Source organism: Ixodes scapularis, unplaced genomic scaffold (assembly GCF_016920785.2).
Source record: "Ixodes scapularis isolate PalLabHiFi unplaced genomic scaffold, ASM1692078v2 PGA_scaffold4__175_contigs__length_147842914, whole genome shotgun sequence".
In the NCBI taxonomy this organism is placed as follows: domain Eukaryota; kingdom Metazoa; phylum Arthropoda; class Arachnida; order Ixodida; family Ixodidae; genus Ixodes; species Ixodes scapularis.
In genome coordinates, this window is record NW_024609879.1 from 129,168,141 (window position 1) to 129,187,896 (window position 19,756).

The window sequence follows — 19,756 nt, forward strand, 5'->3', positions numbered from 1 at the left end:
TATAGAACTAGCTGAACCTGCCAAATGTTACCATGAACACCTTAATACATTCCTGAAATTAGGGTGTTTCGAGGGAAAAAAAAAAAAACAACGAAACTCTTCTCGATAAGAAAGTTCCAGCCACGACGGACGTCAGGGATTGCGAAAATATGCTAATCAACTAAATAATGAGCTTAAATTTTATCTTTTTTTTTAATTTTGAAAATATACACATGGTTTAAGCTAGCGACTTGCTGGATGTCATCAGAAAACACTACATCAATCAAATTTAAGATGACTTGAAGTACGTGAGAAGCGCGGGGGTGCGCTAAATTGCCACTGGTGCAGCAGGCGCAATTACACCGGCGATGGGAAAACGCGCATGGCACTGTAAGAGTGTTAACTTCCAACACACTCTGGCGTAGTCCACATGTTTAAAGTCATCCTAAAATTGCCTGATCTAGTGATTTTCAATGACGCTCAGCGAGATGCTAATGTGAACCATAGGTTTACATTCAGAAATTAAAAAAAAAGTAGTGAGTAATTGTAAGTAATTTCTAATTAGTGTGCTAATTAGTATGCTCTTGCAATTCACGACGACTGGCACTTTGTTCCTGAAAGTAATTTTTTTTTCTTTTCAAACACTTTGTTTTTTAGGGATGCTTTAGTGTTTTCGGAGAAACATTCAGCATTCTATTCACAATCATGACACAACGACCCAACTTTCTCAGCTCCAGCTCACCGTTATACTGATTTCTTTTAAGGCATTCATTTCTGTATGTGAAGGTAAGATGCCTGTTGATACAAGTGTTCTCCTGAGGGCATTCTTTAGTGCGTTTAAATGTCTGCTTGGCTCGTGTCAATCATTGTTGCAAGAAATGAGAGACCAGAAGATCGTTATTATCAACATAAGTATGACGGTTTTTCATATTGGGATATATTCTAAACATTTTTGTCATAATGTTTGCATTTTCGTTCTTAAAGTAATGTTAACTAGCCAATTAAAAAAAAACTTTAATTGTTATCTCCAGTTATCTTTCAATAAACTTAAACACGTGACGTTTACAAAAACAACAACAACAGCAACAGCAACAACGACAACAACAACAACAACAACAACAACAACAACAACAAGAAAACTTACAGTTTTAGTTATTCTTCGATGACCTTTAAAACCTGACGTCGTCGTCTTGGGGCGTCACAAAGCAAAGGATTCGCACGATCATTTACTCTTCTCACATGCTCACATGCTCAAACTGAGGGCAGCGTAGTTATATACATATTGTTATACTTGAAGTTAAAAAGAAAAAAAAAAAAGCCTTCCGGATTTCTTGCGAAGAAACAAGATATAAAGTTCGACATGCAACGGCGTAATTGCTGTTTACAAAAGGAAATACAAAATAAAATATGTTGCGCTACGCATATAAAAATACACGGACGCCTTTTCGTATTTCAGCACATTTCTGCATAGTGCACACAATGCTTGCACAGTATCTTGCCGTTATTTTTTTGTTAAGTGTTAACGCACATGGCGAGCAAGTTCATCCGAAGTGTAAGTAACAGATGCACATTTTGCTAATGGCCAAAACCTTAGTTGACAATTGACTAAACAGATATATAACAATCGCATCGATGACACCGCGCGCGTATGGCGAATAGAATTGGGTTAGCACTCGGAGGGTGTCAGTCAAACTGGGTTTTTTAAACAGACGGTCGTTAAAAATCCGCTACGTATTCACGCATTTTTAGCAGACGAAAATGATGTCTTTCTAACGCGTCCAGCCGCTTTAGAGCGACTATAGGGTCACTAAAAAGGCTACGTTTTAGAATAACGACACTGAAGCCATCTTGGTGTTTAGAGCCATCGTTGCCAGTTATTTGAAGCTTTATTTTAAATCGCAATAAACGCCTTTTTGTCTTCCAGAAATGTTAAATACGGTTCACGACAATACAAAACCATAGCGTCTGAACATCCTGTCACTGTGTCTACACCTGATGGAGTCGTATTTTTGAATCGAAACGATTGCGCTTGTTCTGCACTGTCACAAAATCCGGCTATGTTACGTTATTCATGTTACAAAATCCGACTGTGTTACGTTATCCATTCTCCCGGGCCAGACGCGTCCTTCCAAGAAATTCGCGGGGAGTGAGGTCTGGGACCCAGCGCCCCCGAAAACGAAGCGATGCTCCCTTTGGGGAGGATGAAGGGACGAGCGGGCCAGCGTCCTGGGGTTTGGTTTCTTTTTGTTTTGTTTTCCACGCCTGCGTGCTGGAATGCGGGGGCCCGTCCAGGGGGACTCTTTGGGGCAAAGGCGAGCAGTGTGAGCGGGAAACTCGGAAGCAACAGGCGGGGAATCGAAGCGCCGAGTCCGTGGAGCTCAACGGTAGCGGGCCAGGTCCGGACTGGGGAAGACTTCGACGACGAAGTGTGTGTGTGTGATTGTGTGGCCGCTTCAAGCCGCCCAACCCACCGTGGTACCACCGGGACCATTCCTTCCCCCTTCGGACAGCGCCTCGCAAGACCGCCACTCCCGGACACTGTGAGACGAGATTTCCCCTCCACTCGCACTTTCCTCTTGATAGTAATTAAGGAAGCGGTATTTCTGTACTTGGTTTTTATTCTCACGGGTGTCCGATTGTATTATTTGATAACATTTAAGCTCCGAAGTTATTTTTTTTTCCATGTTCGGGGAAGCTCCCGCGTAAGAGATGGTTACTGCATTGTATTGAGCGGTAGACTTTGGGTTTTGCCTAATTCGTGGTGCGTTGAGTGATTTATCTTCGCCGCCCGTGCACCGGCCGGGTGAAGTGCGTTCGAGTCCTGTTGTTTTCGCAGCTCGGCACTTGTTTACCTTTATTGTGTTTTCTTTTGTTTTGTTTGTAGTATTAAATTCGTTTCGTTGCAAAACTGTGGTCTCCCCTTCATTGGCAAGACTCCACCGAGGCGTGGACCTATCGCCTGGTCGGCAGTCCTTTGTGTTTAAACAGAGAATATCAGCAAACCTGTGACAAAACTGGCGTCCGCGACAGGACGTAGACTGACTATGGTGGAGACTTGCCTTTGGAGGGCTGCGAGTAGAAACCGCGTGATTTGAGGGAAGTGTGGTTCCGCAGTTCGCCCAGCGGCGAGCTTGGGTAAACCGGACATGGAAATTGAAAAACTCGTGGCACTGGGAACCAAACTAGACCTCTCGGGAGCAGAACTAAAAAGGTGGATAGAGGAAGAGACCGCCAGACAAAGAGAGGAGAGAGCCCTAGAGCGAGAAGCTACTAGGGAGGCTACCGAGCGGGAACAAGAGGCGGCGAAAGCAGCCGCCGAGAGGGAGCTCGAGATATTGAGGCTGAGGCTAGAGCTTGAGAACAAGAAGGAGGGGAACCGCTCATCCGGAGCAGGAACTGACGGCGAGGGTCAGAGCGTTTTGAAATTGAATCCGAACAAGCTCCTACTCGCCTTCGACGAAAGGAAGGACGACCTCGACGCTTATATAAGAAGGTTTGAGGGAATTGCCTTAAGTCAAAAGTGGCCAGAAAACCAATGGGCCACCGCCCTAAGCACGTGCCTCACGGGGGAAGCCCTTAGTGTGTATGGGCGATTGCCGCCCGTAGATGCCGCCGATTACGGCAAGGTGAAAGCCTCGCTGCTCAAGAGGTTCCGGTTCACCGTTGAGGGCTTTCGCGATAAATTCCGTGATGGGAAGCCGGTAGATGGAGAGACGGCCACTCAGTACGCCGCCAGGCTCGGCCACTACTTCGACCGGTGGGTCGAGCTGGCCGCAGTGACCAAAGATTTTGAAGGTCTCCGGGAACTGGTCATCAAAGAGCAGTTCTTAAAGGGTTGTCATCCAGCCCTGGCCATCTACCTGAAGGAAAGAAAACAGCCACATTTGGAGGGACTGTTGGAGATGGCGGACCAATTTTTGGACGCCCAAGGTCATAGCAACCTGGGGAAAGCGGGGAAAAACGAGGCCGACCCCTCAGCGAAGAAAAGTAGCGAGGGGGGCGGGCCTCCGCGGCCTGCTATGAGGTGCTACCTCTGTAATAAGACGGGGCACAAAGCTGCACAATGTCGTAGCCTGTACAACACCGGACAGGTGCCCACATGTCAAAGGTGTGGCAGGAAGGGACATAAGACGGAGGTCTGCCGGGGCCAGACAAAACCTCAGGCGTCTGGCATCTATATGCCCCGACAAGACAGAAAGGACGGAAACGTGACGGATGGGTTTTTAGAGCTGAAGGATGGGACGAAAATTCCGGTCGTCAACGCGGTAATGACCCCGCGTCATAAGTTCCTGGTCGAGGGAATGCCAGTCGTTGAGGGCACAATCGGACAGAAAAAGATCACGGTTCTGCGCGACACGGGTAGTAACACGGTCATCGTAAGACGAGGATTGGTCGACGACGGCCTCCTCACTGGAACCAAAAAGCCGGTGTATCTCGTGGATGGAACCGTGAAAATGCTTCCCGAGGCCCATATCCACGTTAAAACGCCCTACTTCAACGGAGGACTCAAAGCCCTGTGCATGGACGGGCCCCTGTACGACCTTGTGCTCGGCAATATTCCCGGCGCTAGGGAACCGGACGACCCCGCGACTGACGTAGAGGTGGGGGACGACCCGATACCGACAGAGCGAGTTCAGGAGGACCCGGCGGAACTTGACACACAGGAGGGCCAAGACGAGCCAGAACGCGAAACCCGGGCGGAAGTGGAAGATCCCCTAACTCCGGCGTGTGCCGTGGAAACCAGGACCCAGAGTAAGAAAAAACAAACTGGATTGAAAAAACTACACGTGCCTCAAATCGAAGGGCTGGCCATCGACACGCCGAGCTTTGCAAAGGAGCAGGAAGAGGATGACACCCTGCGCCCCTGCTTTAAGCGGATTGGGGAAAGGGCCAGGGGAAAGACGGCCACGATCACTTATACAACCGGAGAGGGGCAAGGGCTTCTTTATCGAGTATACCGGGAGCGGTCGGGGAGAGAGACGCGCCAGCTCGTGGTGCCTCAGACCTACCGAAAGACTGTGCTGCAGGTTGCCCATGAAAGCATTATGGCGGGACACCTGGGGCAGGCGAAAACGAAGAGCCGTATCCTGCAAGAGTTCTTCTGGCCGGGATTGGGCTCGGACGTACGGCGGTTCGTGCTATCGTGTGACGTGTGCCAGCGAACAACACCGAAAGGAAAGGTCCCTCGCGTCCCACTGGGTGGGGGCCCCTTAATAGATACCCCATTTCAGAGGGTTGCTATCGACATCGTGGGACCGATGGCTCCGGCATCGGGCCGAGGGAACCGGTACATACTGACAATGGTAGACTACGCGACTCGCTACCCGGACGCCGTGGCTTTGCCCAGCATCGAAACCGAAAGAGTGGCAGAGGCCCTGGTCGAGATGTTCGCGCGGGTCGGAATGCCACGAGAGATATTAAGCGACCGGGGCTCGAATTTCACTTCCGAGCTAATGAAAGAGATCAGCCGGCTCCTGTCGATAAAGCAGTTGCACACGTCCCCCTACCACCCCATGGCGAATGGATTGGTGGAGAAGTTCAATGGAACACTTAAACTCATGCTGAAGCGAATGTGCTCCGAGAGACCCAAGGATTGGGACCGGTATTTGCCCGCATTGCTGTTTGCCTACCGGGAAGTGCCGCAGGCGAGCCTCGGCTTTTCGCCTTTTGAATTGTTGTACGGTCGCCACGTCCGGGGCCCGCTAGCCATTCTGAGAGAGGTGTGGACCAACGTCGAGCTCGACGCAGAGCTCCGGACCACCTATGAGCACGTGCTCGACCTCAGAAATCGCCTCGAGGAGACGTGCAAAATCGCCCACGAGGAACTCGCGAGGTCGGGAGCTCGTTACGCTCGATACTACAACCGGAAAACCAAGGAGCGGAGTTTCCAGCCGGGAGAGAAGGTGCTCCTACTGCTCCCCACGGACAACAACAAACTTCTGCTGCAGTGGAAGGGGCCCTTCCTCGTTACGAGAAAAACAGGAGAGGTCGACTACGAGATCCAGACCGCGACCGGCCTGAAATTGTTCCACGCTAACCTACTAAAGAAATACGAGGAGCGGGGAATCGAGAAGGAAGACGAGCGACAGGCCTGCGCGGTTCTCTCATTGACGGAAACCGAAGACGACCAGCCGATCCCTCTACCAACATTCCAGAGAGAGGAAGGCCCCGGAGACGCGAAAGTTTCATCGAAGCTTAGTGCGGAGCAAAAGTCGCAGCTCGACCGCGTAATGCGCAGCCATGAGAACATCTTCTCCGACGTTCCGGGAAAAACCACATGGATACAGTGCGAGCTGAAGCAGACTACAGATACCCCCATCTATGTGCGACAATACCCACTGCCATTTGCGACCCACACGAAGGTTGAGGAAGAGGTGCAGGAAATGCTCAGGCTCGGAATAATAGAAAAATCCAGCTCTGCGTACAACGCACCCGTCCTGCTCGTCAAGAAGCCGGACGAAACAAATCGGCTGTGCGTCGATTTCAGACGTCTAAACGGCGTCTTAGTTCCAGACTCTGAACCCATGCCACGAGTCGACGCCGTTTTCGCCGCCGTCGGAAACAAACGCTACTTCTCAAAGATGGATTTTGTGAAGGGCTACTGGCAGATCCCACTCAGCGACGATTCCCAGCCCAAGACCGCATTTTCGACGACTTCGGGACTGTACCATTTTCGGTACATGCCGTTTGGGGTCAAGACCGCTCCGGCGGTATTTGCCAAACTGATGCGGAAGGTGGTGGATGGAATCCCAGATGTGGCCCATTACTACGACGATGTGTTGGTGGCTACCGACAGCTGGGAGCAACACCTCACAGCTCTGCAGACACTGTTTGGCCGTATCCAAGCAGCAGGGCTGACCATTCGCCCGACCAAGTGCGAGTTTGGGATGGAACAAATTGACTTTCTGGGTCACCGCATCGGAAAGGGACAGCTCGCACCCCTCGGAAAGACGCTCGACAAAATCGAGAAGGCGAGTGTGCCGACCACCAAGCGCCAGGTGCGGGCGTTCCTTGGACTGACGGGATACTACCGGGATTTTATTCCCGACTACGCAAAGATCAGTGGGCCGCTAACGGACCTCACGAAGAAAAAGGAAAGGAACCAGGTTGAGTGGAGGACCGCTCATCAGTCGGCGTTCGACGAGCTGAAAGAACGGATCGCCAATCCGCCGATCCTGAGACTCCCAGATTTCGGAAAAGACTTCGTCCTCAGGACCGATGCTTCCGACACAAGTCTCGGAGCTATGTTAATGCAGCAGCATGACAGCCGCTTACATCCTGTGGCTTACGCTAGCCGGAAGCTGCTCGCTCGTGAGGCCGCCTACAGCACCATCGAAAGGGAGTGCTTGGCATTGGTCTGGGGAGTGCAGAAATTCAGTCCATACCTTTACGGTAGGAAATTCCTCGTACAAACCGACCACCAGCCGCTGAAGTACATCAATCAGGCGAAGCATCTGAACAGTAGAGTGCTGAGGTGGAGCCTCCTCTTGCAGGAATTTCCTTTCACTATCGAACATATCAAGGGCAGCGAAAATGTGGGCGCTGATTTCCTAAGCCGCTTGTAAGTCCGCCTCACTAATGAGGGTTTGTTTTTCTCTATTAAGCCAATATATGTATGTTATGTTTACTCCGTACTTCGTTTGTATCCTCCGAATATGAAAACTTCCCACTGTTGGAATGTGCACGGCTTATCTCATACGGGGCGCAGTTTGGTTTGCTTAGTATATGTACTCTTGATTTTTTTTTCTTTTGTGCGCTATTGTTAGCCGAGTTTTTGTGAAGAGTTAGTTTAAATATTCACGGGTGAATCTTCTTAAGTGAGGGGCAGTGTCACAAAATCCGGCTATGTTACGTTATTCATGTTACAAAATCCGACTGTGTTACGTTATCCATTCTCCCGGGCCAGACGCGTCCTTCCAAGAAATTCGCGGGGAGTGAGGTCTGGGACCCAGCGCCCCCGAAAACGAAGCGATGCTCCCTTTGGGGAGGATGAAGGGACGAGCGGGCCAGCGTCCTGGGGTTTGGTTTCTTTTTGTTTTGTTTTCCACGCCTGCGTGCTGGAATGCGGGGGCCCGTCCAGGGGGACTCTTTGGGGCAAAGGCGAGCAGTGTGAGCGGGAAACTCGGAAGCAACAGGCGGGGAATCGAAGCGCCGAGTCCGTGGAGCTCAACGGTAGCGGGCCAGGTCCGGACTGGGGAAGACTTCGACGACGAAGTGTGTGTGTGTGATTGTGTGGCCGCTTCAAGCCGCCCAACCCACCGTGGTACCACCGGGACCATTCCTTCCCCCTTCGGACAGCGCCTCGCAAGACCGCCACTCCCGGACACTGTGAGACGAGATTTCCCCTCCACTCGCACTTTCCTCTTGATAGTAATTAAGGAAGCGGTATTTCTGTACTTGGTTTTTATTCTCACGGGTGTCCGATTGTATTATTTGATAACATTTAAGCTCCGAAGTTATTTTTTTTTCCATGTTCGGGGAAGCTCCCGCGTAAGAGATGGTTACTGCATTGTATTGAGCGGTAGACTTTGGGTTTTGCCTAATTCGTGGTGCGTTGAGTGATTTATCTTCGCCGCCCGTGCACCGGCCGGGTGAAGTGCGTTCGAGTCCTGTTGTTTTCGCAGCTCGGCACTTGTTTACCTTTATTGTGTTTTCTTTTGTTTTGTTTGTAGTATTAAATTCGTTTCGTTGCAAAACTGTGGTCTCCCCTTCATTGGCAAGACTCCACCGAGGCGTGGACCTATCGCCTGGTCGGCAGTCCTTTGTGTTTAAACAGAGAATATCAGCAAACCTGTGACATGCACCAAACACCAAAATGGCGGCGTCCACATGAAGATCGGGAAATGGGGCGTCGACAGTCTAAGCGCAGGTATTTAGTGGCGCTAAGGACTATCATAAAATACCCTTGATGCGACTGAAGCTTGGTGGATCTCGCTGTAAGCCATTTCCTGAGATGAACGCACATCTTTTTGAAATGTGGGAAGCTAGAAAGTATTTGGAAACGACCAGATGTGGCTGAAAAGCTGCCTAGCAGTCCGCCAAAGCAGATGTACACGGGTAGTGGATCCATTACGCACTTGTCTCGTGGGACATTCTTTCAGTGGTCGACTGATACGCTCTCTCTCTCTCTTCATGCCTTTTTTTCGCATTCTCTAGCTTTCTAACCAAAAATTCAGGTTTTGTCCAAAGTCCTCGAGCACTCCATTCTGTATTGAGATAAATGTTTCTTCAAAATTTAAGGGGAAAAAAAAAAAGAAATTAGGCGGCATATTGAACTTTTTAGAAAGCAAAAATGGCAATTTTATAAGAAGCTCGCCCCCATATTGTTCGTAGTTTTTCGTTCCACGTAAAATTTAGAGTGTGTATAGACAAAGAAGATAATTGTAGCGGACAGTCTAAACCTACAAAGTGAATAAATATGGAAAAAAGTTTGTTCGCTACATTACACAAGACGTTGAGTCTAATAACGAAGTCAGGGTCTTCCATAAGGTGTAAAGCAGAGAAAAAAAGTCAAGCTTTTACATTGCGCTGCAACGTATTTCTTTTTTTTGCAGCTCGGCACAAAGGTAATACACATAGAGGGTGGATGCGGAAACGTGGCTACTCAACCAAGATAACTATCGTTTAGTTTTATATTAGGGATCAAATATGGCATTAAAACATGAAACATAAATTATATAACTATTTCAGTTTATAATGAAGTCCTAAATATCTGACACGCTGAAAAACTTTTGGTGCTGATAAAATATCTACTGGCATACGGGAAAATTTGGAAGGACCATACGGTGTACTCATCGTGCAGATTTTGGAGCTTTCTTTATCCAGTTTTACTAGGGGAAAGCCCTGAAGCAGTGTCTAAAGTCGAGAAGTACAGGGAGTTCCTGAGAAACGAGAACCGTGTATTTAGGCTCTGGTAAATGAACTAAGCATCGCAGAAAGATCAAACTCCGTGACAATATGACGTAGCGATTGGGATAGATCGCGAAAGTTAGAGTACAAGACGTCACCTGGATCAAAAGATAATTGAGGAAAACAAATTTATTTATGAGCCGACGTCCAGCTAAACCCAATACCGTCAAAACAAGAAATGACACTAAAAGCTTGAGAACATGACGTCACCTGGATCAAAAGATAATTGAGAAAAACAAAATTTCTCTATGAGCCGACGTTCAGCTAAGCCTAATACCGTCAAAACAAGAAATGACACCGTGGACGCTTGTAGCAGACTTGTACACGTTACTGAAAAAAGTAAGGAATTTCATTTACAATTATGCAAGACTAGATTGTATCTATTTACAGTTACAATTACCCTTACATAAAAGTAAGTAACCGTTACCCCAAAAAGTTAATCCGTTCCTTTCGTACCGCTACTTTCTACCTCACTGTCACACAATGTACAAGAGTGTTATAGAAACGCTTATCGATGGGTACCCAGTCACACTTGTGTGGCCTTGAGCACCAGCTAGCTCTCGAGAGTCTCGTCGGACGTCTTGCCTCGTTTCTTAAGTTCCCGCGTAAGGCACTCTTGAGTGCCTTACTTTCTCGTCTCATCGTCTCGCGTACGGCACTCACGAGTGCCTTACGCGAGGCGATGAGACGAGAAAGTTCTCGAACTTGCGAGAACGGCAAGTAGAAAGAATAAGCAAAAGAACATCCCGCTACCTGGAATCGAGCCCAGATCCCTTGTGTGACAGTCAAGCACGGTGACCATTCGGCCACGAGCCTGCTCTGTGACGCGCGTGGCAATATCAGGTCGTACCCCCTATCACGCATGTGGCACGGATCAGGATAGCGATAATTCAGTTGCCATGTCACACGGACACAATCCAAGCTTCGGCTTTTCTTCTCCCTTTATCGGAACATGAGCTGAGAGGCTATTTGCTTTCCTTTAAAGACTAAAGAGTCTCCGGGCTTCGATGAAATTCATATACGTGACCCGCAACCAAATTTTTAAAAGACCAAATATGTACTCCTGGAAATATTTAACGGCACTATTGAATCTGGAGAATGGTCTACAGGAATAAAAACTCATGTTGTGAAAGTACTTCACAAAGGAGGAGAAAAGAATTAATTAAAAAAAAAAAAAACTATCGTCCCATATCAATACTGCCCTGTCTTGCGCAGTTACTATAAATTGTATTTCAAAACAATGTCTAGTTTTGCAGTACGGTTTTGGGATTATTGTCTAATAATCAGTACGGTTTTGTAGCGAAGCGGGGAACGGATTTTTTGTGTGAAGATTTTAATGATTGCTTGCATACGGGCTTTGATAAGAATCTTTTCACTTGCGCTGCGTTCTTGGATGTGTCAAAAGAGTTCGACAGCATAAATCACAATATTCTTTGTATCAAACTACACAAGCTAAGATTTAATGGTCCATTTGTTTTTAGTTTCCATAAGGTCATCTCTCAGGACGATCTCATGTAGTTACATTTAAATCTAAAAAAAGCACCAGGACACTCTTAACGGCCGGGGTACCGCAAGACTCAGTGTTATCGCATTTTCTTTTTAATTTATATGTAAATGATCCAAGCGTTGTCTCAGTATGCAGAGTATACCAATATGCCGAGGATATGGTTTTGGTTTCTTGTGATGCAGATTATCATGTAGCGATTCAGAAACTCAAAAATAATATTGGTTTCGTGATGGACATGGTTTCACTTAAACTTAATAAAAGTAAATGCTGCAAAGACCGAACTTATTTGTTTTAGGAACCCGCTTAGGAAGGTCAAACTTTCAGCTCCGATAGCACTGTACAATTCTAAATGTAGATCATGCAATTGTGAAAACTTGCATATGTAGAATTTGTCGAATACATGGAAATATATTTTGACAGTGATTTGGCCTGGAACACTCACACGGCACACTTATGCAAACGATTAAAAAGCGTTTTCTGCTGTCTCTTTAATATTAAAATGCTTCTTCCGTTCTCTGTTCGTAAAACGTTAGCACATGCTCTGGCGTATAGTTATTTACGTTACGGTATAACCCTTTTCTCAGGGTACTCTCTCTCTCTCTCTTTTTTGTTTTTCGTGCCAGAAATAATTCTTTTTTGAAGGCCGTTTTGAAAAGTGTTTCTTTTGAGAGACAGGATGCCGGGAGTGACAATATATTTCATGAAATGCATTGACCATCCCTTAGATGGCTTCTGAGAGAAACGGTGGTCCTCCGACATTTCTGAAATTCTGATTTCAAAACTCCCTACATTCAACAGCCTCCAATGATACATTCACTACGATTACATATACCCTGTATCAGGACAAAATATGATGAACATATGCGGATGGGGCTTAATGTGCATACCCCATATTTATAACAACCTTCCAAATGATATATTTGATTGAACATAAAGAAAAATCGCTTCGAGGCTTAGAACAGTAAACTGATCGTTCCTACATTGTAAAACCCGAGACGTCGGACAAAAAGGAGAAGAATACAAGGGGACGACACAGACTACACAGACAGAGTATTCGAACCTTCCGGTTGCCTCTTGGCTTATTTTACGTTGCATAGTCAGCATATATGATCTCTTGTTGTTATTTACTGATGATTTACCCGTTATCCATATTTACTCAAAATTAATGGATTAGGCTGTTCCATCGAGAATGTAACTTTTTTTGTTCACTTCGCCAATTTCCGAGCCAGGCACACAAGCCTCCGAGGCTTCACTCGGCTCGATAATGTAGGTTTTGTAAGTTTATGTGACAAATAAAACAACGTTCAATATTTCAATGCGCTCTTTTCCTAATTTTTTTCGTTTCTTGTAGTTTGTGTTTAGGGAAACAGGGATAATTAATTTAATGTAAATATTTACTACGTACCTAAATATTACTTTTAATGTCGGAATGTTAAGTTTCCAACAACAATCATACTTTCATAAATCGTTTATTCGCTTCAATGCTTCCATTTTTTGCAATAAAAAAAAAATCCGTTATAATCACATAACACTAATAACGAGCAAAAATAATTTGAAACTTTTTAAAATTTTATCTTATCGTAACCCAAAAAGTTGTTTTTGTTTTCTAGCTTATTTATGTAAGCTAGAAAGCTTTATTTACGCGAATAAATTGGCCTTTTTGGGCAAATTGGTCTCAGGAACCTAAAAACATAATTAAAAAAAAAAATGTACCCAGCATATTATCGATTCTTGTTGTTTACTGTAGTCGAATGGCAAATCTTGTACTTTTCTTTATTTGTAAATTGTGGTCGTTTTAACCATCTTGTTTCTCAAAACTTTGTGTGAGCTGCCGCCAAAATATATTTTTCTACAAACGTAATTAATTCCGGAATATTGGGTCGGAATTATATTTCATTTATACAATCATAACGATTTGTTTATAGCCAACAATAAACTGTGGACGTCGCTTAACTTAGATACTCTCCGTAGTGGCAATACACCAAAAGGTTTATTCGACTGAGGAATCTGCAGTTTGCACGTCATCTTGAAACTTTGGCACAATAAAAGCGTTTTATAATAGGACAGAGTAGTAACACGGCAAATTGTTCAAAGCGTAACGTTTTGGCGTTGTAGCCATATTTGTATATAAAATACATGGTCTTTTATGGAGCGTTGCCGTAACCCGCGAAGAGATGGCGTAAGCATACGATGACGCAAAGTTCTGGAGATGCGCCGAGTTTTCTTGGAGATCACGGACGCGGATCTCTAGGTACAGATGCGCGCGACTGTTCCTGTCACCCACGTAATAAGCCTCGGCAATTCGGATGTCGTGAAGCTTGCTTTTTCAAACGAAACTGCTACAGACTACATCACTGCGGGACTTACGAGGTTCGATATTTTCCCATATGTGAAGAAACCACGACAATGTTCCACGTGGGGTCGGTACGGCAATCTTGATAGCGCATGCAACAAGATAGCGTTGCAGTCGCTGTGGTGGTAACCACAAGCGTAGCACGTGCGATGCAGAAATACTACGATGCCCCAATTGAAAACAACAACAACAACAACAGTACGAAGAAATTTTAGTGCGATGCAAAGTCTACCAAATAGAAAGGAAAATATCAGCCTACCGAAGCGCAAGCAACTACTTCTCGAATTTTTCCCGAAGTAGCAAATCAGCTCTAAGATCTCTTGACCTTTTCGTGTATAAAAAAAAAAAAAAAAGCTATCCTTCTTTTCTCTCTTTTCTTTACAATTCAGTTTGCATTAAAAGCTATCAACCTTCCGACTCATTTGTGATGCAAAGCATGTTTGATTGAAACAATACATTTAATATACAAGTTCAAATATGACGATTAAAACATAATAAAGAAAAAAATGAAGCCCTTACTGCCATGCATTATACACCTCTATTAAGTGAAACTTGACAATAGACTCTCTTCGAATGTTCATCAAGCAACGTTGATGGTCGCCATTTTTTGGACATGATGCGCGTGATTGGATCCGAATCCTTGCCGAACGCTGACGTCCCACTCGTTGTCGGTATACGAGCTAACCCGAGTTCACGCCGAATGCTGACGTCACCCTCGTTTCAAATACAGGCTCAGAGTGCGTGATCAAGCAATGGCGGACAGGGGATGGCGCAGACTTTTGAAAAGGGTCTATAGACGATGCGGCATCAATACTTTTTTTTTTTCTATGGCGCATCTAGTTTTTTTAGGAAAATGCCTAAAAAGTTTTGTGAAACGCCCTTCGTTAGGTCCATAAAAGACACACACACACAGAAAAGTTAAGTTTTCTGAGAATGCGATAATACATTTAAAGGTTTACATAAAAATGTGCCAGATCAAGTTTTTTTTTTTATTTTGCAGCTCTGAACGGAGGATACCAGGGCGGCATCGAACTTGATGACAAAGGAAATTTGGCAGCGCTGCTGTTACATAAAGGTGACCTTATTTGAACACAATTGGGCTGTGAATATAAAACGAAAAGGCCCGGCTTTAAATGTGTGTTGGCTTATTATGAAACCTGTAAATAAGTGTAGTTAAATAATTTTACCAGACGTTGAACCCATATTCGTCATTTTCCCTGCTGAATAGCGCCCTGCCCCACAGGGAATGCATGCACTACGGATATATTTTTAACATGGTACACCAACATTTGTATGTTTCCTTAGATATATGCCATAATTTAATGTTGCTTTCTTACAGCCACACTCTTTAAGTCGATCCAATCTACATTTTTCTTAAGTCGACCACCTTCTTTGCTCAAAACCTCTTCTTGAACGAGAAATGTATTAACTATATGACAGCATGCCTTTTTTTTTTTGTGCGACCTGTAGTTTTTTAGGAAAACAGCAAATCGAGTTTTGCGAAAGTCAAACTATACGCCAAGTCATATCTAATTGTTTCACGCGCGAATTCATGGGCACTTGACACGCTCCTTTGTGTTATTCAGATCTATGCGCATGTGGTGCAGTGCCCAATGGACTTTTTTCTAACGCCCCTTGATCTGTTTGTGTTTGCTGCGATGCCATAGTTGCTCCCTATAGGAAGCAACTATGGCATCGCAGCACTGAAATGAGCGGCCATTGGAAGCGAATGGCGGCAGAGTACTTGCTCCGAGCATGTGTTTCGCGCCTTCGCGTAGCTGTGGTTGGCGGTACTCGTAAGAAAAGCGAAGCCTAACATTTTTTCTTGGGGCTTTACCTTTTTTTTTTTAGGGTGCTTTCATACAAACGCGTTTAGCTTGGGTGGAGACACCTCAGCAATTTTTCAGCCAAATGGTATTTTTACTCCAAAGTGCGCGCAATAGACTATTTACAAAATCTTTGGATATTACACTGTGCACGTTGCAATATGGGACCTCTTGGGCCATGGAGAGGAGTGGCATGGTTTCAACTTCGATTGCCCCATTGACGAAAGAAGGCATCTCATCACTGCATGAAAACGAAGACAGCGCTCGCTTGCATTGCACCCGTTCATCTTAGTAAGAACTACCGTTGAAACACGGACTTCCAGCAGCTGTAAGGACCTGCCTAGACTTAGCGAGACGTAGGAGTACGGCCCGCCGCGTCCCACACCTTTCTGGCTGTCTGGCTACAACTACGGAGCCCAACATGACAATGCCGTGTCACGGTTCATTAAAAAAAAAAAAAAAAACATAGGACAATGAGACGACGAACAGGATGGTCGGCCCAGTACAGTTCTTTTTCCTGTGTATACCAGCGCACAGACTCTGCTACGTCGGGAGCCCCCAAGAACGTACCCCAGCATTCTATCCGTAATGTTAGGTTTCTTCAATTTCTAATTCGTAGAGAATTATGAATTTTAAAAAAAAGTAATGTTTTCGAAAATGCATGCACCATGTTTCGTTGCGACGGGATGCCGTGAATTCAGGTTGGCACATCAAAACCCAAACCGTGTGCAATGGGTTCCCAAAATGCTTTGCGCGGCACCACGCTGCTAGGATCGCTTTGATCTGTGTGACTCAGCTTGTGCGCATAGCCTTGGCTAATGCTTACACGCCTATTTATGCATAGGTCACGCACTGAGTGCCCCAGCACGTCACGCGCTCGGCCACTTTGTGAAACAAAGGATGTCTCCACTCTGAGACAGACAGACATGTAGACAGCCTACTTTCTACAGCGAAGCTGTTTATGGCTAGGGTTCCGTAGATTTTTCGTGTGCAGTGACTAAACACTCTGCGCTCACACCGCCGGACGTGCCGCACGCGCACGCCTTCCCGTATAAAAGATTCGAAGTAAATAACAGAAATAAAGCGGTGACGAACGCGCGTACAAGATGCCATTTGTTTTATGCTTTTGCCTTAGGACAGTTACTGCTGCAGACGCCGGCACGTGCGTGGCGTGGAACGCCATTCCCTGCATTCTCCTTGATGCTTGGGTAATTTAAATATAGGTCTATTCAGTAGATTAGTTATCAATAGGCACCACTTTCAAGATAAGTAAGCTCTCGGGTAGATAATAAATGTTTCTCAATGATTTGCCGCTGTGCGACCCGTGTCGGCCATGTCTACACTCGCACCGCCCTCTCTCTGTCATCGTTCCAAGTGCTTGCGTGCCTAGTTTCATTTCCTTCTGCTCTCCCAAGGTGGCGGTTCGGTCACACGTGTCTATTTTCCTCCGGCTCCTCGGGGCGGGTCTGTGTCGTCTGCTAAACAGCTTCGCTAGTCATCCACCTTCAGAAAGTGGAATGGCTCATGATTTTTTCTAGAGATCCTCGATATGCTCCCCCGAACGGGGAGCAGAATTACTTATTTGTTTTCTCCGAGCTGCCACGCCGCTATTCGCCGGGATCGATCACGTGAGGAGCAAAGCATCCAGCGCCGTTCAGGGAAGCCACCGCTACGGTCGCTCCGCCGACGTGTCACGTGCCTTGGCGTATGTTCCCCTGCTTCCGCCTCCTTCTCCTGCTTTTCTGTTTTCCATAATTGGTGGCACGCGTAGCGCCAGTATTCGCCGAAGTCAGTCACATGACGAGGAAAGCATCCAGGGCCGTGCAGGAAAGCCGGCGCTACAGCCACCTGCTGAGGCTGATCTAAGGGGGGGGGGGGGGGGGCGACGGGGGCGGCCGCCCCCCCCCCCCCCCCCCCCCCCGAAACAAAGTCGACCCCTCCCCCTCCCCCCTTCTCGGAGGGCAATTTGACATGGGTGGACCCCCCGGTGCACACGAAAGAATGGGAGAAAAGTATACTCACAAAAAACAAAAAAAAACAAAAAACACGGAGCTTTGTATTTGCCCCTGTCCACCTGCCGAGGCTGAATGCGGAACTCTGCTACCGTAGGTAGCTATATACAGGAACTTTAACTTTTTCGAGTATCGAGCGCTGTCTGGGGAGGTGTTTGCGATTATGAACAATAAAAAGCCCAAAGGAAAGACAAGGATAAGAACACGAAGACGGGATTTACGCTAACAGCCAACTACAAATGAAGGCAGCCCAGCATCCCTCCGCCCATCAGAACACATCAACATCGTGCCGTTGTGTTAGTTTTCATTGCTTTTTATGCCCACGATTACCGATATCCAGAAAAGATCGCCAAGAAAAGACGAAATACACACAAAGATGGGCGCTGAATATGTCGGTCGTACGGTTCGGTGCCCTCCGAAATTGGCGAAAGCGGGAAGCAAGACTAAAGGGGAGGATGGTACGTATGCGCAGCAGCTTACTTGACAAAGTACCGTAGTTACTTGACAACATGCTTGTTTATCGGCATTAAGTCGGTGGATAGACAGGGTACTGGTCACTGAGCAATAGTGAAGCCAAATTACGCCGGAATGCAGGAGTCAGTTACAACAGCTTTAACTGGCTGTTTTTAAAAACAAGAACAACGAAGACGTTTAAAGCACATGTCTTCAAGTACAAGTGTAAAAAAAGCGAATTTTTAATAGCCTAGTTTTACTACACAATTGTACAAATAGATGAAACAGAAAATGATCTGATCACGTAAATAGCGTCACACGTGTATAGCGGATGTGTATCGAAGCAAGTTCTCTCTCTTTGTTCCTTTCTCGAATTCTAAACAAACGTGTCGGCTTCAGTAGCTTTGCTTGTGGTTTCAGCGTAATCTTTCAAATACATTTGGGAGAGTACGCGGCTTAGGCCGCATTTTGAGACCTTAGGGATAATTGAAACTTTTAGAAAACTTTCAGACTTGTCTTTAGCGTTTCTCTAAAGTGTACTGAACAACGACTAAAATAATCCCTGGGAAAGCGGAGCAAAGAGGACCAAGGAGAAACACCAGTCTCCGAACACAGCTGGCTGACTATACTCCGTTTCACCTTATGTTGTACCGCAGCGAAGGCTACAAACGCGAGCTCATAGCGTTTACGGATGCCCTTAATGCGCGAGAGCTTGCGCCGACGAGATGTGCCCTCAGCAAAGAGCCCGCGCTTGTAGCCTTTCCTGCGGTACATCATAAGGTCAAACAAAGTATAGTGCGCGACAGAAAAAATTTGCCTGGTCCTGGTATCGAACCAGGGACCTCTCCATTTCCAGTGCAGCGCTCTATGAACTGAAGTAAGCAGGAGTTAGATGTCAGTAGAGAAAACGGGTTTTATCAGCCGCCACCATTCTAACACCAACAAGGGTGAACGGCCTACAAGAATAAAGTTATTATGATATTGCAATTAACGCAACGGTGCAAGCTGTGCTTGGAGATCTGGGTTTGTCCTTTGTCTCCCTCTTTCCCCTTCTCCAGGGATTATCTTCGCCCTTCTTTTCCAGTTCGCTTGCTTCTTAGCAATTATTGCATTATCATCATAACCATAAAATGCAGGCCGTTCACCCTTGTTGGTATTAGACTGGTGGCAGGTGATAAAACCCGTTTGCTCTACCGACGTCGAGTTCCTCGTTAGCTTAGTCGGTAGAGCGCTCCACTGGAAATGGAGAGGTCTCTGGTTCGATACCCGGACCAGTCACCTAGTTGTGTTTGGAGATTTGTGTTTGTCCTTTGTCCCTCTTGTTCCCCTTCTCCAGGGTTTATTTCCGTCATTCTTGTCTAGCTCGCTTGCACCTTTGCATTAATTGCATTATCACCGTACTAAACAAAAACATTTCTGTTCTACTTAAATGAAACGGCTAGATGTACCAGGAACCTAGAATAATTAATGTGAGTTTTGTTAATTTCCACGTTCTAGTATAGTACAAAATGGCATCAGTCTGGGTTCTTTATTAAAATATAAAAATAAAACTATAAAAACATAAAGCTCGACGTAAAAAAGCATTGACCGAATGAACCTTTTATTTGCAGGTACAAAGTTCAACGATTCCGAGAATACGGATCTGGAAGCTTGGCTGTTTAGCGCAGGTGACTCTTATTTAAGAATCAAACTCGTATGCGAATGTAGAAAAAAATAC

General features: G+C 46.1%; 1 protein-coding gene across 1 annotated transcript in view; it reads left to right on the plus strand.

The window, feature by feature from the left end:
• The first annotated feature begins 1,458 nt into the window (after positions 1-1,458).
• The window catches only part of LOC115316204, a 38,406-nt gene continuing 20,108 nt past the window's right edge, over positions 1,459-19,756 (plus strand). Inside the window, exons 1-3 of the mRNA XM_029975548.2 lie at positions 1,459-1,531; positions 14,749-14,823; positions 19,650-19,706. Coding sequence (XP_029831408.2) covers positions 1,459-1,531; positions 14,749-14,823; positions 19,650-19,706 — 205 coding nt within the window. The remainder of the gene's footprint in view (positions 1,532-14,748; positions 14,824-19,649; positions 19,707-19,756) is intronic.